Source organism: Rhinolophus hipposideros (genome assembly GCF_964194185.1).
Source record: "Rhinolophus hipposideros genome assembly, chromosome: 19".
NCBI classification, from domain to species: Eukaryota; Metazoa; Chordata; class Mammalia; order Chiroptera; family Rhinolophidae; genus Rhinolophus; species Rhinolophus hipposideros.
Window position 1 is genome coordinate 1,217,338 of NC_138065.1, and position 26,144 is coordinate 1,243,481.

The 26,144-nt window shown below is 61.8% G+C and overlaps 1 protein-coding gene across 1 annotated transcript in view; it reads left to right on the plus strand.

Moving 5' to 3' along the window:
- IQGAP3 (IQ motif containing GTPase activating protein 3) overlaps window positions 1-25,826 on the plus strand; it is a gene marked incomplete at its 5' end in the record, with an annotated part of 34,988 nt that extends 9,162 nt beyond the window's left edge. The window contains 33 exons of the mRNA XM_081025447.1: window positions 28-95; window positions 181-294; window positions 474-652; window positions 1,075-1,153; window positions 1,685-1,848; window positions 2,328-2,415; window positions 3,905-4,068; window positions 5,343-5,500; window positions 6,709-6,830; window positions 6,924-7,087; window positions 8,245-8,335; window positions 9,136-9,303; window positions 9,390-9,529; window positions 9,631-9,801; window positions 12,526-12,609; window positions 12,737-12,808; window positions 12,910-12,979; window positions 15,402-15,610; window positions 16,280-16,432; window positions 16,681-16,844; window positions 17,186-17,410; window positions 18,037-18,177; window positions 19,453-19,537; window positions 19,833-20,065; window positions 20,298-20,430; window positions 20,547-20,649; window positions 21,146-21,272; window positions 22,129-22,216; window positions 22,848-23,060; window positions 23,467-23,633; window positions 23,794-23,895; window positions 24,217-24,325; window positions 24,891-25,826. Of these exons, the coding sequence (XP_080881573.1) occupies window positions 28-95; window positions 181-294; window positions 474-652; window positions 1,075-1,153; window positions 1,685-1,848; window positions 2,328-2,415; window positions 3,905-4,068; window positions 5,343-5,500; window positions 6,709-6,830; window positions 6,924-7,087; window positions 8,245-8,335; window positions 9,136-9,303; window positions 9,390-9,529; window positions 9,631-9,801; window positions 12,526-12,609; window positions 12,737-12,808; window positions 12,910-12,979; window positions 15,402-15,610; window positions 16,280-16,432; window positions 16,681-16,844; window positions 17,186-17,410; window positions 18,037-18,177; window positions 19,453-19,537; window positions 19,833-20,065; window positions 20,298-20,430; window positions 20,547-20,649; window positions 21,146-21,272; window positions 22,129-22,216; window positions 22,848-23,060; window positions 23,467-23,633; window positions 23,794-23,895; window positions 24,217-24,325; window positions 24,891-25,004 (4,462 nt within the window). The 3' untranslated portion in view covers window positions 25,005-25,826. The remainder of the gene's footprint in view (window positions 1-27; window positions 96-180; window positions 295-473; window positions 653-1,074; window positions 1,154-1,684; window positions 1,849-2,327; window positions 2,416-3,904; window positions 4,069-5,342; window positions 5,501-6,708; window positions 6,831-6,923; window positions 7,088-8,244; window positions 8,336-9,135; window positions 9,304-9,389; window positions 9,530-9,630; window positions 9,802-12,525; window positions 12,610-12,736; window positions 12,809-12,909; window positions 12,980-15,401; window positions 15,611-16,279; window positions 16,433-16,680; window positions 16,845-17,185; window positions 17,411-18,036; window positions 18,178-19,452; window positions 19,538-19,832; window positions 20,066-20,297; window positions 20,431-20,546; window positions 20,650-21,145; window positions 21,273-22,128; window positions 22,217-22,847; window positions 23,061-23,466; window positions 23,634-23,793; window positions 23,896-24,216; window positions 24,326-24,890) is intronic.
- Window positions 25,827-26,144: the final 318 nt, after the last annotated feature.

Below are 26,144 nucleotides of genomic sequence, written 5' to 3' on the forward strand. Positions count from 1 at the left end.
GGCCCCACTGCCTCCTTCCTTCCCCAGCCTCTTCCTCTTCCGACTGGGACTGGCTCCTCAGATCCATGACCTGTACGGGAAGGTGAAATTCACAGGTAAGCCTGGCACCCTCCCTCCCACCGCCGTTCTGGGCAGGCCCCTGGGCTCTGGCTGACGAAGGGTACCTGGGTGTCATTGCAGCTGAGGAGCTCAGCAACATGGCCTCGGAACTGGCCAAGTATGGCCTCCAGCTGCCTACCTTCAGCAAAATCGGGGGCATCCTGGCCAGCGAGCTCTCGGTGGATGAGGCTGCAGGTAGGCATTGGGTGAGCAGGCCTCGGTGGCTTCTGCACGCCTCTCATCCTCAGGCAGGGCCGTCAGGCTACCTGGTTTGCCCGGCCCCTGTGGGTGGAAAAGGGGCTGGTGTCCGAGGGGCCTGCAGCTGGTGTGGGCTGTGCCCCAGTGTCCTGACCTTGTCTCCTTGACCCCTCCAGTCCACGCAGCTGTCCTTGCCATCAATGAGGCGGTGGAGGCTGGGGTGGTCGAGGACACCCTGGCTGCCCTGCAGAACCCCAGCGCTCTGCTGGAGAACCTTCGAGAGCCTCTGGCAGCCATCTACCAGGAGCTGCTGTCCCAAGCCAAGATGGAGAAGGCCGCCAGTGCTAGGAGCCGCGTAAGGAGTCTTGGGACTTGGGCTGAAAGCTGGGGGCTGGGAAACGCGTGAGGGCAGGACTGTGCTCCGTCTCGAGGTTCCAAAGTTGCTTAGAGAAACTAGCTGGTCAGTTATCCAAAGAAATGGGGGAGGAGCTCGGGAGAATACTGGGAATTCGGAAGAGAAGGTGGGAGAAGAGGATCGGGGTGGGGGTCTTTGGTGAGGGCTGTACACCCACATGACATCGGACTGCAGGTTCCAGAGGTTGGTTTGGCTTAACGGTGGCAGTGCCAGGGGGTTGGACCCACTGCTTCCCCAGGCTCCTTCCGACCAGACTGGCCTTTGGCCTTGACAAGGCCCCTAGAGGAAGAAATAGGTATAGATGCGGGCTGAGGGGATTGAGTTGGTTTTCCAGGGTTCCCCTCTCAATGCGGTATTTGCAGGGTGATGGAGAAAGCCAGGACGTCTATGACCGCTACCTGACTCAGGCTGAAATCCAAGGCCACATCAACCAGGTCAATGGTAAGGGAGACACCAGGAGGGCTGGCGGGGACTCTCAGGGTGAGCTCCTGTCTTGCGAGGTTTGGGGATGTCTCTCAGACCTCACTAGGCCAACCCTTATCACGGGGAAAGGTCCGAGTCAAGGCAGTGTGTGCTCTGCCTTTTGGCCAGCAGTGTCTGGAGAAGTCCCTGTGGAGGGGGCTTCTGTTTGGATGGAGGTCCATGGAGAGGACGTGGGGTCCTTCCAGAAGGGGGCGTGGAGAATGGATGAGGGAGGGGGAGGTCAGGGTGGGAGGGGCCGCTCGAAGCCTCAGGACAGAGTGGCTTCTGCCTGTTTGGGCCAGGATGTGCTCAGGGTGTGCAGAGGTGAGATGGGAAGGCTGTGTGGATCAGGCTGAAGAATTTGGGCTGCGGCAGGCGGGCCCCAGAGGCCCAGGGGGCAGGGGTGGGCGTGACTCTGGTCAGCAGGATGAGGGCAGGCTTCTGGGGCTGAGCTGGGGATGTGGTGGGCGGCCCCCCACACTGCCCGTTGTGGGGCCTTGTCTTTTCCAGTCCTTGGGGCTCTAGAGGCTGTGGACGACGCCCTGGAGAGACAGAGCCCCAAGGTCTTGCTGGAGGCCCTTGGGGACCCCGCCCTGGCCCTGCGAGGAGTGAGGAGAGACTTTGCAGACTGGTACCTGGAACAGCTGAGCTCCGACAGAGAGCAGAAAGCGCAGGTCAGGCTCTGAATCATCTGCTCCCTCTGTCTGACCAGGATGGGGGCACCTCTTCCTTAGTCATCGCCTGTTAGTAAGTGCTGACTACGCATTTCAGTGGTTCAATGAACCCAAGGTGTGATGGGCTGGGCCCGTCAGCTTCTTCCCTCCGAGTCAGACGGGCTGGGGCCCAGGGCCAGGGGGCAGGGGGACGTAGGCTCCCCCATTGCTGAACTGGGCCTCATCTTACTGTTCTCATTGCAGTGCTGTTGACGTTCTCCCTGACACTGTCTTTGTTTGTGTTGCCTGTTGTTATTTCAGAGGCTTGCTGGGCAGGAGAGCCAGAGCTTAGACATGGGTTAAGGGGAGGGGCCAGCCCGCCGAGAGGGAACAGTGGGACTGAGGGTGGCTGCCTGGGGGGGCTGGGAGCTCGTGCTGGCAGCTCCTGGCATGTGTGCATGGCCCAGGAGGACTCCTGCTGCTCCTCTTCCCTCTCCCAGGAGCTGGGCCTGGTGGAGCTTCTGGAAAAGGACGAGGTCCAGGCTGCGGTGGCTGTTGCCAACCTGAAGGGTGATCGGGAACAAGCCAGTAAGTCGTCCCCAGGCTGAGCTGGGTGTATCGCTGGCTCTTGGGACAGCATCCAGCCCTTTCCCGGAGTCTGTAGTGCTGTGTGAGCTGCTGCCCGAGAGCCAGCCCGGCAGGGGCCTTCTCCCCCTGCATGTAGTGTAAAAGAGGGACTGCCTGGAGGGACACTGCAGATGGGCCCCTGTGGCCTCGGGCACAATGGCAGTGCTGCACCAGCTCGACTCCTGGGCAGGCAGTTTCCTTCTAGGCACGTCCCCTGCTAGCTAGAGTTCCTCTGCCTTCTGAAGTGTCGTGACCTCTCAGGTGAGAGAGAAACTCATGATCCAACTCCGTTTCCCCTAGAAACCTTATGCACAAGTGTAGTTCTTTCTTAAAAGAGTGAGAGCTGGCGATGTCTCCGTCCAAGGGGATGGGTCTGGGTCATGAATGAAGAGACGGCGGCAGACGAAGCCCACTGCACCTGTGGCGCAGTGCGGTCACGAGCTGCAGTGCTCCCCGCCTGGCTGCTGTCGGGCTCTGAGGTCACTCCATAGCCAGGCACCCCTGTCTGACGCTCGTAGGAGCTGCACAGCCCTGGCCACTCGGCTGCGGCTGGCCTCAGGGCGTGCCTGCTGCCAGGGCGACCTCGCGGGCAGGCATCTGGCCTGGCCCTTGGACCTTCACGAGTCCCCCCATTATCTATCCAGCCTCCAGTTCTGTCTGCTCAGCCTGGCAGATAAGACCTCTCGAGTTCTCCCTCCCCCTTCTCCTCCCATTTCTCCCCGCCAGCGACTAGCTGTTCCCCCTTGACTGTCCCCAGCCTGTCCCAGCGCCAGGCCTCTGGGCCTCTGGATGACATTTCTCCCCTTTTCCCTGCGAAAGCATGTGGAGACATCCTCCAGCTCTGCTTCCACGCTTCGTCCTCTGTGACGTCTTCCTGTGGTCCCACCAGCCTCCTGCGTACCCTGCACAGTACAGCGTCTGGGCAGCAGGGGGGAGAGACACCTCTAACAGTGATGACAGCACTGCTCGGTGGCTGTTTGTGTTCTTACCCCCACAGCTGTGGGCTCCTCCGTGCCATTGCCATGTCCACTGGCCAGTTCATAAGCCTGGTGTTTGGGGCTAAAACTGCATTGATGCCCCAGGTCCTTTGCTTGCTCCCACACTTTTCAGCCCAAAGGGCTGCACCTCAGAGCTGGTCCCTCATTCTGTGCTGTCATCACCATTGGGCCAGCCTGGAACCCTCCTAACCGCACCATGTGCTCACTGCCCCTGCCCCGTGTGCCCACACTATTCAGCCACGCGCCCTCTGGGCCCAACAGACGCCTTCTCTAGGGCCTCTTCCCGGAGTGTCCCAGCCTCTCGTCCTCACCAGTTTCTGAGCCTGGCAGACTAGTCTTCACGAGTAGTGATAGGCCGCTCGGCTCTGAGGTCCCAGCACCTCCCAGGTGGCCAGCAGAGGGAACTGGCTCAGAATGGTCAGCCCATGCAGCCCTCTCCGTCCTCCCTACAGTGCTCCAGGCTGTGGCGAGGATCAACAGAGCCATCCAGAGGGGCGTGGCCGCTGACACCGTGAAGGAGCTGATGAGCTCCGAGGCCCAGCTGCCCCCCGTGCACCCCGAGGCCTCGGCTGTGTACCAGCAGGAGCTGGCTGTGCTCCAGAGGCAGCGACAGGGGGTAAGGCCCAGCACCGCGGGGTCTTGCTCTGGGTTCCCAGTCAGCGGGAGGGGCCAGGCAGTCTGCCCAGGGGACCTGCTGAGGGTCCACTTAGGTGCTGGCAGAGATTAGGGGCCAGGACAGGCACCATCTTTGCCCCCGTGCATAGTGTAATGCCCTGAGCAGAGAGTGCTTTACACTGTCATTTACTCCTTAAAAGAACCCTGTCAGGTAAGTGGTGCTTCCGTTTTAGAGAGGAGCAGACTGAGGCGCAGGGCTGAGTACCCGCCCGATGGGTGTGGCTGGCAGTGCAGAGCATGTGATGCTGAGTGTGCCTGCAGCCCGTGCTCTGAACAGCTCTGCGGCCCACTTCACCCCAGTCCATATGGCCTCTGATGGAGGCGATAGGGACTTCTGGGCTGTTAGCCGACTTAGAATACCCCCAAGGATCCAGGCAGAGACAGGAGGGCAGAGTGATGTAAGTGGAATCCAACTGCAGATCGGGGAATGGAGGGAGCAGAGCTGGGGTCAGTCTGGGAAGGCTTCCTGGAGGAGAGGACGCCCACGCAGGCGTGTATAGAGCGTGGACTCCAGGCTGGCCCCTCAGAAGCGGCGCAGAGCAGTGACCGAGGTTGTGAACTCTGAAGCCACACGCCTGCGTTCAGTCCTGTGCTGCTACTTCCCAGCCAAGTGACCTTGGGCAAATTATGTGCCTCCTCTGCCCCCTAGTTCATATATAAAGTGGGAACAGCAATGCATTTACCTCCTGGGATTGTTGTAAGGCTTAGACGAGTTAACGTACGTGCTTAGAAGAGAGGCAAGTAGGTTCTAGCCATTACTATTATTAATCACTATCATTCACAATGTTCTGTTGGTGGGGGACAGGCAGGGTGCCCCAGACAGGGAGCAGCATACGCAGGTGTCTGAAAGGAGGGGGACGGCCTCTGGGTGTGATGCAGGGGGGCGCGCCCATTTCATCTTTCTGCCGTGGGCCGGGGCCTAGCGCAGTTCTTGGTGCGTGGAAGGTGCCAGAAGGGAGCTGGCAGAGCTCACTGGTTGGATGCGGGCTCTGGACTCAGGCAGCTGGGCTTATCTGGGACATGGGACTCCTAATGGCACTTACCTCACTGGCTTGTTACGAAATTTCAATGACAACGTGTGTGAAATATACATTCTCAAACGTTGAGTGTGATTGTTACTGAATGAATCGGGCTGTTGGGGCTTTGGGACAGATGCTGGGGTACAGGAGCGTGGGGGGCAGGGGGCCCCAGGCCCTTCACCAGCCCCCTTTGCAGGAGCTGGACCAGGAAGAGCTCTTCGTGGCCGTGGAAATGCTCTCAGCTGTGGTCCTGATCAACCGTGCGCTGGAGGCTGGGGATGCCGGCGGCTTCTGGAACAGTCTGGCGAACCCTGCCACAGGCTTGGCCGGGGTGGAAGGCGACCGTGCTCAGCGGTGAGGAGGGTGGAGCCCCATGTCAAGGGGTAGAGGTGGTGGGCATGCAGCCGGCAGAGTTCTGTGCAGAGGTGCGCCTTCTGCTCGCTGCCCCATTCCCAGCCCACTTCTGTTCACCATCCCATGGCCTGCCCTTCCCGGCCATGGGTAAGGTCACTGTCATTCCCTCCCTCCCGTATGCAAAGACTGGAGCACCCGCTCAGGGGCCAGGTACTGTCCTAGGGGCAGAGCGAGCGAGTAAACAAAGCTCTCCTCCAACTCACATGCTTGTGGGGGAGGCAGACCAAAGCCAGCATGTCAGGTGACCAGAAGAGAAGAACTGTGGCCCAAAGTGAAATGGGGCACTGGGGACAGAGGTGGGACGGGGAGGGACAGGTGGTTTGTTGGTTTCGCTCAGTGTGGCTGCAGCAGGCCCCTTGGGTAAGGGGGTCGTTCCAAGAGGGACCTAGTGGGCCTTAGTGGTTGCCACCAGGCTCTCGGGCACAGGCCCTGGGAGGCATGCGGGTGTTCAGAGCTTAGCGGGAAGCCATCTGGTCGAGTGGACGAGGGCGGGAGGTGACGGTGAGGCCCTGGCTTCCACTCCGAATGCGGGAGGGCGAACAGCTGACCTACTTTAGCGGAATCGCTGTGCCACCGTGCTGGGAGCTGGCTGCAGGTTAGAGGGGAGCCAGGGAGGCCTGGCAGGCATCTGGGAGTTGACCGGGCAGAGGTGCTGGCGCTCGGCCCAGGCGCTCAGAGGAGGTGGCAGAAGGAGCCGGGCTGGAGGTCTGCTCTGAAAGCTGCACTGATGGATCTGCTCATGTGCGGGGTGTGGGGTGAGAGGATAGTGCAAGCACGACTTCCGGACCTGGGCTCGGAGCTGGGAGTGAACGTTTACTGGGACGGGAGACGCAGGGTGAGCAGGTAGCCAGGAGGCCTGGTGTGGTGTGAGCTGCAGCTCTGAGGGGCTTATGTACGGTGTCACCCAGACGCTGAGGGGGACGCTGGGCTGGACGTGTGCTGGGGGTTCATTAGCACTGGAGTTTGAGGCCATGAATGTGGGGAGAGAGGGCCTAGGCTGAGCCTAGCGACACCCCGCGTTCCAAGCCAGGGAGGAGCCAGCAGTGGGGCCCAGAGCACAGCCTGGGGGGACAGAGGAGAACCCGAAGGGAGGTGGCTCGGAAGTCCCTGACCTCTGGCTGACGCGTGCGTTGCCCACCTGCCCCCAGTTACTTTGACGCGCTGGTCCGGCTGCGACAGGCATGCGGCCTGGACGGGGCCTTCCTGAGCTGGACCGACCTGCAGGCCACCGTGAGCCAGGTCAACGCGCAGGTCCAGGAAGAGACCGACCGTGAGTGGAGTCTGGGGGCAGGACAGCCCCCCGTGGGCAGCCCTGTGTCGTAGCCATAAGCCTGGGCCCTCTGCCACTCTCTGTCTTTCCCAGAGGTCCTTGCGGTCAGCCTCATCAACGAGGCCTTGGATCAGGGCAGCCCTGAGAAGACCCTGTCCGCCCTGCTGCTGCCTGCAGCTCGCCTGGACGACATTAGCCTCCCCGTCGCCCCTCGCTACCACCACCTCCTGGGGGCAGCCAGAAGGCAGAAGGCCCAGGTGAGGTTTGGGCTGGCTGCGTCGGTCACCAGGGCAAGAACACCCCCTGTGGGTAGAGCTGTGCCCACTGCACCCTGGCAGAGCCCCAACTTCACGGACACCGTCCCTTTGGGGTGGGGGCAGGCGGGGTTCTGAAGTGGCCCTGGGGCTGGACATGGGGCAGAGCTGCACTTCCCATCACCGAGGGTGGGGCCTTGTGTGTGGCAAGACGAGCCTAGGAGCCACAGAGGGCTAGACATGTATTGCTGTCACATTAGTGACATGTGACCTCCAGCCAAGCCCTAATGCCTCTGAGCTCAGCTCGCTCGCCTGTAAAGTACCACAGGCCCTGCCCCTCCCTGACTCCTGGGGTGGGGGTAGAACACACATAAGCCGAAGAACGTGGCAGGGTTTGGGACCTGTGACACCTGGGCATGGGCCGTGCAGAGCGCAGTCGAGGGCCGGGGTCCCAGAGCCAGACAACCTGAGCCTGCATCCTGGCGAGCTGACCCTGCACGTTACTTACCCTCTCTGTGCCTCGGTTTTCTCGCCTACAAACTGTGACAATAGTGAGCTGCCTCGGAGGTGGGGGTGTGAGTGAGATGATGCAGTGTGATACTCGCGTTGGGGTGTGCGCTCTGCCAAGGTTGTCCCCGTGCTGTGTGATGTCAGCTCCTGGGAAAGTTCTTGGGAGCACTGGCTGGCACCTAGGGCAGTCTGTGAGGAGGGGGTTGGCAGGGGGGAGAGTCCGGCTGGGGGAGGGTGAAGCAAGGGGCAAAGCAGCCGCCGGTGAGAGGCACCGGTTCCCCTGGCCTGTAGAGCAGTCTGGAGCAGGACTGGGAAGGAGATGGCCGTGGCCAGGGGCAGGGGCAGGGCTGGCCTGAGGAGCTGGGACGTGAGGCCAAGGGCTTGGGGTGTAGGGCAGAGATGGCGCCCCCGTGTGGGCTCTCCGGACATGGCTGTGGCACAAAGGCGGGGAAGTCAGTCGTTGAGTACTGGGGGGTGTAAGAGCATTCTGGGGGTGCTGTGGCCAAGCCGAGTTGATGCTGGGCCTGAAAGCAGGGCAGGAAGGAGCCTTCTGAGCCCGGCAGCAGTCCCAGCAGGCCACAGGCCATGGCAGGGCTGGGGTGGGGGACAGCGGAAACCAGGGACCCTTCTCCCATCTCTCAATTTTCCAGGGGACGGGCGATCCTGGAGCCATGCTGTGGCTGGAGGAGATCCGCCGGGAAGTGGCTAGAGCCAACCAGGACACGGACACCGCTCAGAGAAGTAAAGGGCCTGGGGACACCGGTGGGGGCAGTCAAGGAGCCCGGGCAGGCCCGTAGCGTCCCCCGCCGCCTCCCTCTGCCCGCCGCCTCGGGGAGGTGGGCAGGAATCAGAACAGCAGGGCTGCTGCTGGACCATGGCGGGTTCCCAGCAGTCACTGGGCAGGGCATCGTCCGCAGCAGGGAGCCCATCATACGTCCACTGCCTCCTAGGAGGCAGTCCTGGGGAAAGTCCTAGGAGGGCACTTTCCCCACCGTGTGTGCGTGTGACAGCACGTGGGGGCCACACGCCCACCCCAGCTGCTGCTGGTGCTTGTTCAGGTTTCACCCGTCAGCCCTAGCTAGAGAATGTGGTCTTAAGGGTGGACAAAAGGGGTTGGTTTTGAGAAGTGGGCAGGGTCCGTGCCAATGGACACAGCGTGGAGTGCTCGGTGCCTGGAGGCCCTGCGTCCACTGTCTGTCTGTGGGCGACTGGAAGGCAGGTGCTGCGTCAGCCACCCCCCTCCTCGGGCTCTTGTCCTACGAAACTGCCCCGAGCTCCGCGCAAACGTCCTGCCTTGAGCTGCACGCGCTGATGTTCCTCTACCCCCGCCCCTCGCCACAACCTCCAGGACACCTTCCTCAGCTGCTGCCTTTTCCTCCCAGCACAGTGCGTGCTGCTGCTTTTCCTGCGTCTGCACCCATCTGGGATGCTCCCTGTTCCCTCCTGCAGATGAGACGCCCTGCACCCCTGCCCCTGGCACAGGGCGGGGCCTGTGGGAGGGGCTCGGGAGGACTGACCACGCCCTCTGATGTCCCTGCCAGTGGCTCTTGGTGTGGCCGCCATCAATCAGGCCATCAAGGAGCGCAAGGCAGCCCAGACGGCACGAGTGCTGAGGAACCCCGCCGTGGGCATCCGAGGGGTGCTGCCTGACTGTGCCCATGGCTACCAGCGAGTTCTGGAAGGTGCCATGGCCAAGAAGCGGTGCTCAGGTAGGGGCCCTGGCCTGGCCACGTCTCCGCCTGCCCCGCTGCCTGGCCGCTGCTGAGCCATCTCTGCTCACTTGGCTTCTGTTTAGGAGACACCGCGCTCTGGGCTCAGCAGGACATGAAGGATGGCACCGCCTACTACTTCCATCTGCAGACCTTCGAGGGCACCTGGGAGCGACCCCCTGGCTTCCGCCTCAACACCTCCCACCTGACTCGGGAGGAGATCCAGGTTGGCACGGCCCTCCCATGGAGGGGTCATGGATGGGGGAACCCCTGAGGGACAGGCTCCCACCCCCAGGGCACCACAGCCTTTCCCTCCTGCCTCCACAGTCAGCCGTCACCAAGGTCACTGCTGCCCACGACCGCCAACAGCTCTGGAAGGCCAACGTGGGCTTCGTCATCCAGTTCCAGGCCCGCCTCCGCGGCTTCCTGGTCCGGCGGGAGTTTGCTGAGCGTTCCCTCTTTCTGAGGACCTGGCTCCCAGCAGTCACCAAGATCCAGGTGGCGCGCTCCGGCTGTCAGTCCTGGGGGCCTGGCCCCCTGAACTGCAGGGCAATTGCAGCCTCTGAACGCTGCAGTTAAGAGTGTGGTTCTGGGCCCGCCCGCCTGGGTTTGCACCCCGGCTCCATCATGTGTCACAGGCCACTCACTGTGCCCATTTCCTGTGCACATTGTGGCACCCACCTTACAGGGTGGTGAAGACCCCACGAGGGGATGTCATTTCTGCACGGTACCCAGCAGACAGGCAAGGGCGTGGCCTCACTGCTGGTGACTGTCTCCACTGTCACTGTCCCGAGGGTCTGAGGGCTGCTCCTTAGCTTCCCCACAAGGAGAGGGGGACAGTTAGTCAGACATAGGGTTCCGACGCCCGGGGGTCTTCCCACCGGAATGGCGGGGCTTAAACACAGAAGGGATGCGGGACACCTTAGGGGAAGGACTTCCACCCTTATTCCTCAGCCAGCCCTGTCCAGTTTTATGCTTGCAACCTGTGGGTGGTCGTGTGGCCTCTGAGACTTCTGCTCACAGGGAACTGGGACATGAGGCCAATGGGAAGGTGGCCCTGAGGCCTGAACACTTTATAAGCCAGAAACGGTGGGAGGAGGGCAAATAGACCTCCCCATGTCGATGTGAGCTGGAGGGCCTCACGGAGGTGGCGGTGGTGTAAAGGTACTTTATTTACAAACATGTCTGAATGCCTGGTGTCTGCAAAGACTGACACTTGGCACGGGTATGAGACACACATGTCCCCTCGCCAGAACTAGAATACAGCCAATGTTAGATGTTGTGACAGGAGAGACACAGAGCCCACCCGGGCACACTGCAGGGAGACACATGCGCAGCTGAGACTGGCCGGTGGCCCTCAGTGACGATAGTGACCAGGGCGTGTGGGTGGTAATGAAGAGCGCAGGCTTTGGAGCAGGCTGGAGTGGGCCTCTGGGTCCTACCGCGTCCGGGTGCTCTGGCCGCGGGCCCCCACCAAGCCCTCTCCAATACAGCCTCCTCGTTCCTCCGACGATGAAGTGGGGAAACTGCAGGTAGCTCTCAGTGCAGCAGGCGCCCCGTTGTTGGCTGCCAGTAGGAGATGGTACGTGTCAGGGCATAGTACAGAGCCCAGTAAGCAGCACTTACTGGTCTGAATCGGGGACCCCTCCATCCTGAGCCCAGGCTGGAAGTGCACGCCCAGTCTAAGGAGTGGAAAAGCCACACCCACAGCGGGAAGACGATGGAGCTGGAGGTGGGTTTGCCACAGGGCCTGGTGCCCTGCGGGGCCTGACCTGGGCCCTGGGAGACAAAGGCCACCTGCTCTCCAGCTGGGGAAGTGAGAGTCAGAAATGCGGCCGCTTGGGTTGCTGAGACTGTGATCTCCTGACAGCTTGGACCTTGGCTGGGACCCCAGCCCATCCAGACTGGGGGGCGCCCTCCTGAAGGAGGAGCCACGTAGGGGTGGGTAGGAGCAAGAGCAGAGAGGAGACCCTGTCTTCTGCTGCAGCAGCTGCCCAGCTGCACAGCGGGCAGTACCTGGAGGAGAGGGAGGCGTGGGAATGGGGCTCTGAGGGGACAGTGTGTCATGGGCCCAAGCTGTCTCTTTTACATCCTGTTCCAACAGAGGGACAGTGTAAGCCTCAGGCCAGGGAAAGCCTGGCCAGGAGAGCTGGCTGTAAGAAGGGCTGGGAGGACCAGTGGCTGAAAGGGGTGCTCTTAACGCACCAAACTGACATGTCAGTGGTGGCGTGTTTTCCAGGGGGGAGCCCCGGGACAGATTTGACGCAGGCCCTAAGAGACAGGAAGCGTTTCAGTGGGAAGACCAGGCTGGGGGGCGAGGGCGGGCATAGGCAAAGACCAGGGCCAGAAAATCCTAAGGCGTGTGTACAAGAGAGTGGACTGTCTGGTGTGGCCAGACTCCTCACGTAGGCAGGACCAGTGGAAAGTCCGACAGGGTGTAGGTCAGGTGGCCGAGAGCTTCAGGAAGTTTGGGGCTGAGAGGGACGGTGCCAGTGATACTTTAGGACAACACATCTCACACAGGGAAGAGGCCCCCGCGAAGGAGGACAACAGAAGGGAACGGGAGGCTGGCAGCTTACAGACCAAAGGGGGTGAGGCTTAGGGAGGAGCTGGTCACTGGCACCCTTTGCAGCAGACCAGTGGGGGGGTGGGGAGAGGCCATCAGACTGACAGCTGAATTCTGGGGACCTTGGAGAGAAGATTTGCTTAGAGCCGGGGTGGGGAGCTGGATGGTGTCGTAAAGAGAAGTGTGAGTTGTGAGAGGTTTCGTGACCCACTGCCCATTGGTAGAGATGATGGACACGCAGCCAGGGCCTGTGCCGTGTGACGGGGTGCGGGTGTCCCTGAGTGTATTTTGGGGGATATGCTGCGTGCTTTGGTGAAGTTGGTGAGTAGGTGAGATGCCTCATTTCTTCTAAGCTTGTATCTTACAGTTGAGTTCTGGGAGGGGGTGTTGGTTAGCGTGGGTGTGTGTGTTTGTGTGGTGCATGTATGTACGTGCGTGTGCTGGGACCAGGGCATGTGGTAGAGGGTATGCTTAGCTCTGTAGGTGTTTGTGCCCCTCATGAAGTTGGGAGTCTTTTGGGATCAGAGCCTGTTTCCCGTCCCCCTCTGCTTGCCTGTCCCCTCCGTTCCCTGGGGAGCCCAGGACGACTCTTCCACAAGGCGCTCAGGCCAGCAGGGACCAGCCAGGCTTCCCACCCTTTCTCTCCTGACGTGCAGGCTCATTGGCGGGGCCACAGACAGCGGAGGATTTACCTGGAACGGTTGCAGTACTTGAAAGCAAACACAGGTGCCATTATCAAGGTAGCCATCCCAGTCTGGGCGGGTCCTGTCTCGTGAAGGAGCCCCTGAGAACAGTCCCCTCACCAGCCTGTGGCCTCTGGAGCTGGCTGACTTGTCCCACGTCCAAGGCCACTGTGTCTTTCCGCAGATTCAGGCGTGGGCTCGGATGTGGGCGGCTCGGAGACGGTACCGAAGGCGTCTGGGCTACTTCCAGAAGAACGTGAGTGTCGCCTGCTCCCGGTCCTCATCCCCGACCTTGCCCCGTGAAACCTGGCCAAGGGCAGCCAGCCACCCTCCTCCTCCCACCCGTGTACATGGCAGGTGAACTCCATTGTGAAGATCCAGGCGTTTTTCCGAGCCAGGAAAGCCCGGGGTGACTACAGGACATTGGGTAAGCTGCCTGGTCCTCCTGCACTGAGTGAACCCCTGGTTTCGCTCCCCTGGCGGAGTGGCTGCTGTGCCGTCTGATGGTTTTCAGCCATTAGCGAGGGAGGAAGTCACACCGCCCCTCAGCTTACAAAGCGGGGCCTTTCGCTCATCCACAGCTGGTGTCCCAACTTCATGTGGACTGGAGTGGGCTGGGCGGTGAGATGTGCCCCTGCCTTTGGGCTCCCCCAGTTTGATGGGAGAGATATGGATCCCCCAAAGCCAGGCGGGTCTGAGATCCCTCCTGGGGTTGCAGAGCAGTGAGGGGGGGAACAAGTTGTCTGTGCAGGAATGTCGAACAGGAGTGGTGACAAAAGCTACCCGGCCCCCCCCAACAGAAAGCCTGGTCACAGGGGTGGTGCCTCTAACCAGGCTTGTTCTGGACCAGGCTTCAATTCTCTTCCTGCCCCCACCACCAAAGCAAAAAAAAGGGGGGTCTTTCCCCTCCGCCTAGAGTTCTAACCCCCTCCCCGCCACCTCCCCACCCATGACTCCTCCGCCTCCCGCCCTCTGGCCCAGCACGCAGGAAGCAAGGCGGCTTGTGGCAGCCCTTCTGAGCGCTGGGACCTTGGGGAGCTCCATCATCCTGCCCCAGGCCCAGTAGCAGGCGTGCATTCACACCCTAAAGAGGGCCTCCAGGCTCCTGGTCTTGGGGTCCGCTCCTGGTGGGGTGGACTGATGGATGGGCCGTCGCCAGGTGGCCCTTGGCCCTTGGGCTCCTGAAGTGGGCATCCCTTTCCTTCCTGGGCCTGAGGCTACTCTCCTGGGCGCCACCTCCGCAGGCCCCTCCCACCCCGTCCTGCTGCAGGGGTGCCGCCCACCCCCCAGGCCTGGTGCCCCCCGTCCCTCGCTGCAGCCTGGCCCTTCCTGTGCTCACATACTGCCCCGACCCTCTTTATCTTCCTTTCCTTCTCTGTGGTTTACGGTTTTTCTGGAAGAACTTGCTTTCCCCACTTCTGTCTCCCTGGTTCATTAGCCCAGGCTCCTCTCAGCACTGTACTTACTGGCCACGTGGCCCTCGGCAAGTGACGGAACCTGTTTATTACCTCAGTTTCTCACGTATAAAACGGAGGTGGTGATAGCACGTGTCCCATGGGGTTGTTCTGCAACTAAAGGGCTTGGTGTACGTATTTCATCGAAGCCAAGATACCGTCCATGGTCTTCAGGCCTCGAACGTCCAGCCTCCTTCGTGCAGGGACCAGACCAACCCACGAACCAGGCCACGTGCTCCGGTCACTCCGCTTAAATCCTGTCAGTGGCCCCCGTTGCCCTAGGGGTAAAGCCCAGTCTCCTGACCACGGCTGCCAGGGCATCCAGCCTCTGCGTGACCTCTGGCCTGGCTGACCCAGCCCTGCCCTCACCGCCTGTGCCCTCTGCCCTGTGTTCAGATGACACAGACTTCCGGCACTTCCTAAAGCAGCCATGTTCACTCGCTCTCACCTTTTCGCAGACATTGGTGGGTCCTCACCTCCTCCGGGAAGCCTTTCTTCACTCCCCACTGGGCTTGGGTGGCCTGTTTTGTTTTCCCAAAGGTCCCCATGTGCGCCCCCCCCACCCCAAAGCACTGACTACACTCGTGAATTGTAGTTTCTTTGTCTGGTCCCTTACGGGGCTGCCTTTAAGGACACGGCCTAGTTTTATCGGTCTTCACTTAGTACTAGCAGTGTAGCCTAGGGCAACCCTCTCTGCTGCAGTGATCGCGTCCATTCCTTACAGCACACCGACGTCACAGGGCTGTTGTAAGTACGTAGAGCAGTGTCTGTCCCATAGTGAATATTACACGTAGTCGTTTTGTTGTTATTCCCTGTAGCTGAGCTCAGAAGTTTCTCTTTGCTCAAATACCTGCTCCCAAAGAGATTCCAGGAGAATGGGCATCGAGCTGTGACCTCCCTTTGTTGTAAAACCCACTGGACATCCCTCCTAGCCGTGCCCTGCACCCCCGCCCTGTGCAGACACTGACAGGCGGGGAGTGTGAGGGGAGGAGGGCTGGGTGGAGGCTGATGGGTGGACATGACCTTGGGATGAAGGCCGGGATGAGTTGGCTCAGCAGCAGGGGTTAGGGAATCCGGAGTGGAGGGCCCGGGCTCAGAGCTGGGGCCCTGACTGGTGTGGAGGTCACTGCAACGGCCCAGGGTGGGCGTGACCCCAGAGCAGGGGAAGGACAGTGGTTACGGCAGGCCTGGTTATAAGTCAGGGGCTCGGGACAGGGCTGGCTGGGGGGCTGCCACCCCCCCCAGCATCAGTCAGCAGCAGCTAGAGCAGGGCTGGGCTTTGGGGTGTGCTGGCCACAGGCAGAATGGGGGCTGAGGGTGTGGCTAGGGTGGGCTAGGCGAGGAAGCCACTGGGGGGCACGTCATCCTGACGCTCCCCCCCCCACCGTCCCCCAGTCCATGCGCCCCACCCCCCTCTCAGCGTGGTCCGCAGGTTTGTCCACCTCTTGAATCAGAGCCAGCAGGACTTCCTGGCTGAGGCAGAGCTGCTAAGGCTCCAGGAAGAAGTGGTCAGGAAGATCCGGTCCAACCAGCGGCTGGAGCAGGACCTCAATCTCATGGACATCAAGATTGGCCTGCTGGTGAAGAGCCAGATCACGCTGCAGGTGGGGCCCCCAGCCCTCCAGCCCCTGCCTGCTGCTTCTGGGGGCTGCCATGGACATCCTCCCTCCGGCCGCTGAGCCGGGCGTTGCAGCGTCTGATCAGCCGGTTCAGTGCCAGCTCCGGTGACCCTGTCCTTCCAGCAACTCGCTGGACACACATCAGCAGCAGCAAGGGTTCCAGACAGAACCCTGGAATGTCACCTCCTCTGACCGTAGTGATGGGACTGCGGGACGGTCTCCTGGGCTACTCTCCTGGGCTCCACTCGCCTCCAAGTCTGCTTTCTCATTAGTAAAGTGGGGTCGCGGGAGGAGCCACCTCACCAGGCCAGGAGTAGAGAGAGATATGAAGCCCCTCAACCTGCCAGTCACTATGCAGAGGTGCAGGGGCGGGCGGAAGTGATGTGTGTCCACCTACGCTGGGACAGCCGTCTAGTGAGAACAGCAAGCCAGGAGGCCGGTGCCTCAGGCTGGACCCCCACTTCTCTCTGGGGACTCACCCTGCGAGTGCAGGGGTGCCCGGTGGGGCCTCGGGGCAGTAGGAGGGGCCCCTCCTGTCCCTTGGCTCATGCCGAGAGCACCGTGAGCAGCCAAAGCCTGGCTCTTCTGGGCACTGATTCTAAGCCGTATGTTCTGTGCTCTGGGCCGCTCATGCCATCCGCTGCCCCCCTGCAGGAGGTGGTCTCCCATTGCAAGAAGCTGACCAGGAAAAACAAGGAGCAGCTGTCGGAGATGATGGCTCTGGACAAGCAGAAGGGATTAAAGTCGCTGAGCAAAGAGAAACGGCAAAAGCTGGAAGCATACCAGCACCTCTTCTACCTGCTGCAGGTGAGCGGACGGTTCTGGACAGCATGTCCGCCTCCTGGGCCTTGCGGCCGTCGTGCCTGCGCCTCCAGTAAGCTGTCCTTTCCCGTTGCGCTAATGCCGGGCCCCCCAAGGGAGACCTTTCCTCCCGTTGGTCTGGAGTGTTCCTGGAACCCCTGAGAAAGTGTGCCGGTGCCCTCTGCATCCCAAGTGCCTCTCTGGCCACCAGTCCCAGGTGCGTGAGCCACGCCCATCGTCCCCCTTGCTCACAGACTCAGCCCATCTACCTGGCCAAGCTGATCTTCCAGATGCCGCAGAACAAAACCACCAAGTTCGTGGAGTCGGTGATTTTCAGCCTGTACAACTACGCCTCCAAGCCCCGCGAGGCATATCTACTCCTGCAGCTGTTCAGGACGGCACTGCAGGAGGAAGTCAGGTAGGTGTTCCCGCTGCCAAGGAGCGGGAGGAGAGCGGGATGCGAGGTGCCGCGGTGGGCTCCTCCACAAGGGGGCGGCTTGCTGAGGTTGAAGGCGACAAGTGGAATCAAAGACCTTTTCTCTGGCTTCGGTGGAAGGACCGTGAGACCTCTCCTAGGACAGCATGGGGGGGCACATGGGCTGACATGGCAGCGCAGAGGGGGGCGTAGGGACTACAGGACTTTCCTTAGGAGAGGGGACCCCAGAGCAGGCTTTGAGGAGCCAAAACCTCAAAAAGGAGAAACACTTGTTAGTCCTGCGAAGAGGCTGGAGGCTGCCTCAGTGCTTTGCTAAACCACAGGTCAAGGGTGGAGCGGCCCCAGGATGTGGTGACCGGTAGCCCCACGGTGGTGAGGCTGGTGGTGCGATTCTACCGCAACGGGCGGGGCCAGAGTGCCCTGCGGGAGATCCTGGGCGAGGTGACCCGGGACGTGCTGGAGGACAAGACGCTCAGCCTCCACACAGACCCTGTCCACGTCTACAAGAGCTGGGTCAACCAGACCGAGGCCCAGACAGGCCAGCGCAGGTGAGCGGGAGGCGGGGCTGGGCTCTGACGCGCGTGTCCGTGAGCAGGCTGACGTGCCAACCTGACAGCCGCCCTGCAGGGTGAAATGAGGTGGCCTTCCAGACCCCTCTGGTAGTTCCCGTGGAGCTGATCACAGAGCGAGCAGCACGACGCGTATGCAAATGTGGTGAACGGCTGTGTGGGTGCTCGGTGCTCGCAGACGCTGTCAGAGAGGCCCGGAGTTGGGGTGTGGATGAAGGTTCAGGTGTTCCGATGAACAGGCAGATGAGACACTGGCAGGTCACTCAGGTGCTTAGGGACTAGGGATGGGGCCGCTGAGGAGAGCGGCAGTGCCGGGGCTTCTCGGGGCCGGAGGCCTGTAGGTGGGGGCCGGCAAGGCTCTGGCCCAGCCTTCACTGGCGCCCCAGGGCACTTCGCACAGGCCCCAGCTTCTCCGTGGGCACCCAGCTCTGTCCCTTCACCTTCCGCCCACCTGGCTCCAGCCCTGAGTCCTCACTCATTCTGGCCTGAGCACGTGTGTGTACGAGGTCCTGTCGTTAGATGAAGAGTTTCAGAACTAGAGCCTCGGAGAGGGGAGGCTGCGGCAGGGGGCTCTGGCTGACACCTTGTTCCCTCTCTGCCCACAGCCACCTCCCCTACAGTGTCACCCCAGAGCAGGCCCTGAGCCACCCTGAGGTCCAGAGACGACTGGACATCTCCCTTCGAAACCTCCTTGCCGTGACCGATAAGTTCCTCGTAGCCATCATCTCGTCTGTGGACCAAATTCCGTACGTGCAGCAGCCCTACCCAGCCTAGGCCAGGCCGTGCTGGGGAGAGCAGAGTGGCCCTGGGGCGTGGGGGCGGAGTGCTCAGGGCTTCCAGGAGGTGGTGCAGGGTGCTCGAAGCGCCTGCTGGGTACTGAGCGGGAATACAGCATGCGGTTCTCTGTGTGGTCTGTCAGGACGTCACTGCAGCCAGAGAGGGGAACCTCACGTGATTGTGGGGACGGATTATCATCAGAGAGCAAATGGGGACAAAATAGGGCTCCTCAGTCCCAAAGTCAGAAGTAAATACTTCAAACCAGTGAGCGCTTTATAGCTCTCTCCTGCCTTAAAATGTGCTCAGGAAGGGTTTTTCTGAAGAGCAAGTAATTGAGGGCGTTGGCAGGTGGGGTTCCCCTGGACCATCACTCAGCCCCCATCCTTTCTGGTGCCCAGTGCTACACAGGGCAAGATAGAGTGCAGGTGAGGGGTCCCCGCAGAGTTCAGAGCTCTGCTCCCCGACATAGAGAACTGGGCTAAGGGTTTACAACTGGGATTCAGGAAAGAATGTCCCAGAGCCAATAAAGACAAGTACACTTCTGTCTCTGCTACCCCAGCAGACAAATGGCTTTGAAACACATGCAAAGAGCTCTGTGGCTGGCGTACCGGTAACAGGAATAATAGAAATGACAACAGTGGGCTCTGGCCCGTTTGAGTGGCACCGTGCCACCGCCCATTACCTTCAGACTGCATCTCACTGAGCCTCCAAACCCTGGAGACAGGGGGGCCAGCCCAGGGAGTACGTCCCAAGGGGCCTGCAGCCTAGGTGTGTGTCTATGGTCAGTGGCGGGGTCAGGCCTGGAGCAGTTTCTCCCGGACACTGTCCCCTGGGACTCTGCCTCGCCAGGCCAGGCCCTCCCAGGTGCTCTGCAAGGTCGTCACCTCATTGCCCCCTGGGCTGTTCTGAGGCCGGGCTCTGACTGTGAGAGTCAGACACTCAGGGTACAGGCTAACGGGGGCAGCGGGGTGGGCACTGGGATCTGGGGTGCACCCAGGGGAGGTGAGAGGGGCCAAAGAAGAGGCTCTCAGGCCAGGCTGGAGATGGTGTGAGAGCCCTGGCCTGGGGACTGACCCGGGGCTGGAGGGCGGGGCGAGGCCCAGGGACCTGGGAGGAGGGCAGCAGGGAGCTAGCCCGGTGCCAGCGCTGTGCTCCCGGGCGGCTGGGCGTGGGGGACAGGGTAGGCGGTCGTACCCGGGTCTCGGCAGACACGGGCAGGACCCTGGTGCACCGACTGTCCCCAGGTACGGGATGCGGTACATGGCCAAGGCACTGAAGACGGCTCTGGCGGAGAAGTTCCCCAGGGCTCCGGAGGACGAAGTCTACAAGGCAAGGGCCCCGCCTCACCCCCGAGCTCTCCTCCGCCCCGTGGTGCCTGTGAGCCCCCGGCCCTGTACTGTGACCCCAGAAGTACAGCACGGCTTCGGGAGAAGCCCCTGGGGCACGAGCAGGGCCCGTCAGGAGGTGTGGGGTCTAGTCCCCGCTCTTGCCCAAGTCTGCAGCGTGACCTGGAGCACGTGGGCCCTGCTCTGGGTCTTGTTTCCTCGCTGGCCCAGGGAACTGGGGTGGACGGGGCTGTGGAGGCCCACCAGGGCCCTTCTGGAAGGCTCTCCTCTGCCCTCAGGTGGTCGGGAACCTGCTGTACTACCGCTTCCTGAACCCGGCTGTTGTGGCCCCCGATGCCTTTGACGTCGTGGCCCTGGCGGCGGGCGGTGTCCTGGCTGCCCCCCAGCGCCACACGCTGGGGGCCGTGGCTCAGCTCCTGCAGCACGCCGCGGCCGGCAAGGCCTTCTCTGGGGAGAGCCCGCACCTGCGCGTCTTGAACGACTATGTGGAGGAGACGTACCCCAAGTTCAGGTGTAGGGTCCTGCCGTCCCCTCTTCTCTCATCTTTCATGCCCCACTTCCCCTCCCTGGAGCCGACGAGGAAAAGAGGCACAGGTGTGAGGAGAAGAGTTAGGGGGCTGGAGGAGAGGCTGGTGGACAGGGGAGGGGGCTGCGGGCGGAGCGCAGGCTGAGTCAGGTGGATTGCACGGGGCCGCAGAGGGCCAGAGCAGGGGCTGATGGCACGGCTCTCACCTTGGGCACAGGAGGTTCGTCTGCCGCGCCTGCCAGGTGCCAGAGCCAGAAGAGCGTTTCGCAGTGGACGAGTACTCGGACATGGTGGCTGTGGCCAAGCCCGTGGTGTACGTCACCGTGGGGGAGCTGGTCAACACGCACAAGGTGAGGGGCCGCAGCCAGGGACTGCCTGGTCACAGGGCTGCCTGGCGGGTGGGCTTGGGGGGTCCCGGGTGGAGGGCTGGCCAGCCTGCAAGCTGCCCCCATCCTGTGCCCTGCAGCTCTTGCTGGAGCACCAGGACCACATTGCCCCCGACCCCCGCGACCCCCTGCATGAGCTCCTGGAGGACCTTGGGGAGCTGCCCGGCGTCCCCGACCTCGTCGGTGCGTGTTGCCCCTGAGCGTCCAGTCTGGGCTGGGTGCCAGGAAGCTGGTTCCCCACTCAGCCTCCCTCTCCCTCTGGTCTGGACATGGACACATGGACAGACTGATGTGGAGGGTGGATAGACAGACAATGTGAGACAGATGGATACGGGCCTGTCTGGGGTCTCCAGGGTGTCCCTCATGAGGGAGGAGTTTGGGACCCATGGGATGGGAGGAAGTGAGTTACAGGACACACATCAGGAAGGAGGTGGTGACAGGTGTGACAGAACCAGGGGCTCCAGGAGACCCGCCCCGCCCTCTGGGTGCCAGGGCTGAGGCTGTAGGGGAGACACGTCCCAGGGTGACAGCCCTTCCATCGGCGCTCAAGGCTGAGAGCACAGGGTAGCGCCACCGAGCAGGGAGCTTCCTGGAAGGGCGCGTGCTGCAGCGTGTGCACCTCGGCCCCACCATGCGTGTCCACGCGTCCATTTGTCCCTCACTGGTGACTCTGCCTCAGGGGAGAATGGCGCGGAGGACGGCAGCATGGATCTGAGCAAGCTGGAAGTGTCCCTGACACTCACCAACAAGTTTGAAGGGCTAGAGACAGACGCTGAGGACACCAGCGCCCAGAGCCTGCTCCTGAGGTGAATGACAGTGGCCTCGGCCCCTGCTCTGAAGTGGCCGTTGCGCTTTCCTCCTGGGCTCTCCTGTCCTTTAGAAAGTTCTCCCAGAAGCCAACTGGCGGTCCCCTTGCTGCCGTCAGCCTCGGAGCTGTGCTGTAGCCGAAGGCAGAGCAGGCGTTAGCGTATTGGCATCAATGGATGTTTGCGTCCTGTTGTGCTGTTTACCGAACACTTTTGTATGTGTTGTCGTGTAACCTTCGTAACAAACACCTTGCCATTGAGGACAGGCTCGGGGTTAGGTGACTGGCCAGGCCACAGCCCGGCGGGGGGCTCGTGTCTAATCCCATTGCTGTGCCATGATGGTTGGGTGGGCATGGGCTGGGTTCCCCAGTTCTGCAGAAGTGACGGCAGCTGGCTGCTCATGGGGCAGAGAGCGGCCACGTGGCCACCTCCTGCTCCTGCCAGCAGGGCAGCCGTCCGATCCCCCTGTAAACAAGCCAGTGGGCCCTCAGCTTTGCCCGCCATCGGAGGCCACAGTGGGTGGGGCAAGGGGGGCACACAGAGCTGCCCAGAGGGGGTGCTGTCGGAGCGGGGAGGCCTGAGGGGAAGGGACACCTTGGCCGGGAACAGTCTCGCAGGGGACGTGTGCACTTCAGCCCAAGGACTGAACAGAAGGCACCGGGGAGGGCCATGCGGGCCCAGGATGTGGCATGTGGTCAGCCTGCGTCACGGGGGTCCCCCCACCCCCTCGCTCCCCTCCTCCCTGTGGCCCTGGCAGCCATGTGCTGCGCGCAGTGCATTTGCTCTGGCTCCCGGCCAGCCCCTGTGCAGACCCTTCCCCTGCCCGTCACCTCCCGTCACGGTCCTCCTCCCGCAGCACCAAGCAGCTGCTGGCCGACATCCTGCCCTTCCAACCCGGGGCCTCCCTCCAGGACACGCTGTCCCTCTTGGCCTCCAGGGAGCAGGTGAGTAGCCAGGCTAGCCCACAGGTGCTGCTGGCCCCTCCCCGGGCGCCTCCCCTGGCCCTTGACCCCAGAGACCCCCAGGCGGAGAAGGGCGGCCCTAGCTGTGGCCACTCGGGCTGTGCCTCCCTCCCTGCCTACCTCATCACCAGCCCTGATGCCAGGCGATGTGTTGTGGGGCACAGGCTGGGCAGGAAAGGCGTCGTGGGGCACAGGCTGGCGCTGCCTTGAGCACCCAGGGCTGGCGCTCAGAGAATGGGTGCTTGAAGGCCGGGAGGCAGGAGAAAGTGGTAAGTGAGTGGGGGACCAGGAGCAAGTCAGGCCAGCTGGCATGAAGACTAAGCCAGGGGCTTCCCAGAGACGGTGGGCAAGGCCCACAGAGGCAGATCCCAACGCAGGACAGATGGGAAATGTCCCCAAGGACCCTGGAGCCCTTGCGGAGCCAAGGTGTTGGGAGTCCTTTGTTCTGGTCTCCCTCTGCCACGGTGCCCTGTGGCGATGCAGGGGCCCCCAATGGCCTTCACACCCCGTCCCTGGGCCCAGAAGCTGGGCCCTGGAGACACAGTCCTGCCGACACCCGGGCGTGTCCGGGGCTCGCCTGGCAGGCCCCTCGAGCCAGCGTCTCTGCCCCCAGGAAGCAGCCCACAAGAGGCTCATGTGCCGGCGCCAGGCTCGGGAGGCCCAGACCCCGCAGCCTCTGCGAAGACACCGCTCGCTGGCGGCTCAGTGCCTCCTGCCGCTGGCCGAGAAGCAGCGCCGTGTCCTGAGGAACCTGCGGCGGCTGGAGAGCCTGGGCGTGCTCAGCGCCCGCGACGGCTACCAGGGGCTGGTGGACGAGCTGGCCAAGGTGACAGCCTGGGCCCGGGCCCGTGTGTGCATGTGGGTGTCTGTACATGCGGGCACCTCAAGGGTGGGCCTCTCCCTGCCAAGTGCCCACCCAAACTTGTCACCAAGAGACCTCCAAAGCGTCCTTTGGGAGAGAAAGGTCTTCAAATTAGCAAGGGAAGCCGGTGTTCCTGTGACGGTCTTTTACTGAAACAGGCGGAGCCTTGGAACTACCGGTGTCCTTGGTGGGGGTGGTCTGAGGACGTCCTTTGGAGGCTGGGAATGGCGTCCTTGAGGTGGTCCTCCTAGGAAAAGGAGCCGGAGGGCTCTGTCTTCCTGCTTCCTGGGCCCCTGCAGGGGGTGTGCCTGGGCCTGCCAGGAAGGCCAGCTCCCCCTCCCTGCCCCCTGTCCCCTGCCCGTGGCCCCAGGACATCCGCAGCCAGCACAGGTACCGGCAGCGGCGGAAGGCAGAGCTGCTGAGGCTGCAGGCCACGCTGCAGGGCCTGGACGCCAAGGCCACCTTCTACGAGGAGCAGGGCGACTACTACAGCCTGTACCTCCGGGCCTGCCTGGGCCACCTGGCCCCCGGCTCCAGGTCAGTGCTGCCTGCCGCCTGCCCCCACCCCCCTGACTCAGTCTGGGGCTTCGTCTCCTGCCCTCGGGGTCGCGCTTCCTCCCCAGCAGCGCCAGACAGAACAGTGTCCTGGGAGTTGAAAGGTTTAGTGGATGAATTCTCTGGGGCCTTTTTTAATCAGGAATTCTGGGAAAGGGAAGAAGCAGCCCAGTCTTCATTACACTGCTGCCCAGCTCGTGGAGAAGGGCGTCTTGGTGGAAATTGAAGATCTCCCCAGCAATCAGTATGTGTCTCTGGAGGGCAGAGGGTCATCCTTCCTGTCCCATTACCTGCGGGTAGAGCACAGTCCTGCCTTGAAGAGGCTGTTAGAATGGGGAGAACAGAACGTTCTGGGCAGTGGGCGTGTCTGGCACAGCTCCAGACACCCCAAGGCAGAGGAACTGGAGGTGAGGTCTGCTGATTAGGAACGGGCCAAAGGGAGGCTGGCGGAAGGCAGAGCTGGGCTCTGGGAGTGACCAAGGGGACTCAAGGCTCTGGGTGACACGTGGGGCTGTGTCCCTGGGAAGGGGTGATGGGTCCCCATTCTGAGTCCTGTTCCTGACAGCTTCAGAAATGTGATCTTTGACATCACTCCTGGAGATGAGGCAGGAAAATTCGAAGTCAGCGCCAAGTTCCTGGGTGTGGACATGGAGCGATTTCAGCTTCACTATCAGGTAAGGGGACTGTCGCCAGCCCTCGGGACACCTGTGGGCTTCCGGTGTGCTGCCTAATGACCGCAGGCTGCCCTCGATGACCGCAGCTCTGCTCCCCACCCGGTCAGTGGTGTCTGTTCCTGAGAGAAGGGTGCGTCAGCCCCAGGCGCTCTGTCCCCAGGCCCTGCCGCAGCTCCCAGTTCCAAGCATCAAGCGGGATTAGTATCTGAAGCCCTATCGCGTGTCAGGGACTACCTGTCACCTTGTGTAAGCCTCGCCCCAGCTCTGAAGCAGGTTGCCCGTTTTACAGGCTCTGTAGCTAAAGGGTTAGAAGCCACGCGCGTCAGGCCGGCACTCAGGGAGGTGATGATTTTAAACCCACCACTTTCCACTCTGCTCTTGGGCCTTTTGAATGAGAGAATGTTTGGGCCCTGGCTCTGCTTGAATCAGCACTGGTCGAGTCCCTATCCCTGTCCCTTGGACTTGGTTTCCCACCTGGGACGTGGGGTTTCAGTGCCCACTGCAGTGGCCCCTGCCGGGCATGGTGAAGAGGCCTCCAGCTCCCTTGCCCTGCGCTCCCTCCTAGGACCTCCTGCAGCTCCAGTATGAGGGTGTGGCTGTCATGAAACTCTTCAGCAAGGCCAAGGTCAACGTCAACCTGCTCATCTTTCTTCTCAACAAGAAATTCTTTCAGAAATGACAGGCAGTGGGTGCTGCCCGCCTGCCTTCCCTGGCTGGATGCTTTCCCGGCACTCACTGCTCCGCTTCCTGCAGACCCAGGGCTCGCACTGGGCCAGTCTCGGGGCCACGGGCAGGGGCTCCAAGTGGCTAAGTCGGCCTTGCCCCAGAGTCTGGCTGTGCGGCTTGGAGGTCCTGGAACCCCACTGTTTCTGAGCGAGATGGCAGGGCGTGAACCTAAGTGGGCAGAACCCTGCCCTCCAGCCTGGGGAGGCCCCTGCACCGGGTCTGCTGCTGCCCCCCGTGGTCACCTCAGTATTGCATGCACTGCTCCTGACGTCCCTCAGGCTCCCTCGCCCCGCTCCCACAGCAGCAGTGGGGGTCCCTGCCCTGCTGAGGCCCAGGAGGAGGCAGAGGCAGCTGACCCTCGTCCCCTCAGGTCCCATCCCTTTGTTTACGGTGTGTCTTCTATTGGGGGTCACTTTTATGGGGGTCCCTAGGGTATTTATTCTCCCTCGACCAGCCCTACACTTGGCAGCACTGCAGCCTGAATCATGGTGTGAATTCTTTCACCTCTTTCGGCTCCGAGTTCTCATGTCCTTGTTCACACTAATACCCTGCCAACCTCAGACCTTGCATTTGAGGTCACCTTAGGCCAGGGCTTCGGCCTTGTTCTGTCAGCTCCAGACGCACAGAGAGCTGCCTTCCCTTTTCTCTTCCACCCGCGGGACACGCACAGAGCAGTTTCCACAGATCTGCAGTCTTGCCTCTGGCCCCACATCTACCAAGTCCTGTCCCTGTTGCCTTTCTGATTCCATTTTAATAAAAGCAGCTGTTACCCCACATCTGTTTTTAACCCCTTCATTTGCTCCAGGGCAGGCCTCCACATCTGGGATAAGGCGTCCCTGAGAGCTGGGGCGTCCTTCCTGCACCTCCCACAGCCCCCCGCCTCCTGTGCGGGGGTGGGGACCACTCTGCCCGCCCAAGCTCGTAAAAGCTTAATGAGATGTGGCGTTTATGCCTCTCTTCCCTCCCCAGGGGACCGAAGGGGGAGGAATTCTTAGGTTCCTATTCTGTTTTATCAGCCATCTGAAGGCTGAAGCCAAGAGGAAGAGGACACAGTCCAGGGTCCACCCGCCCTCGCACGTTTCCAGCAGGTTCT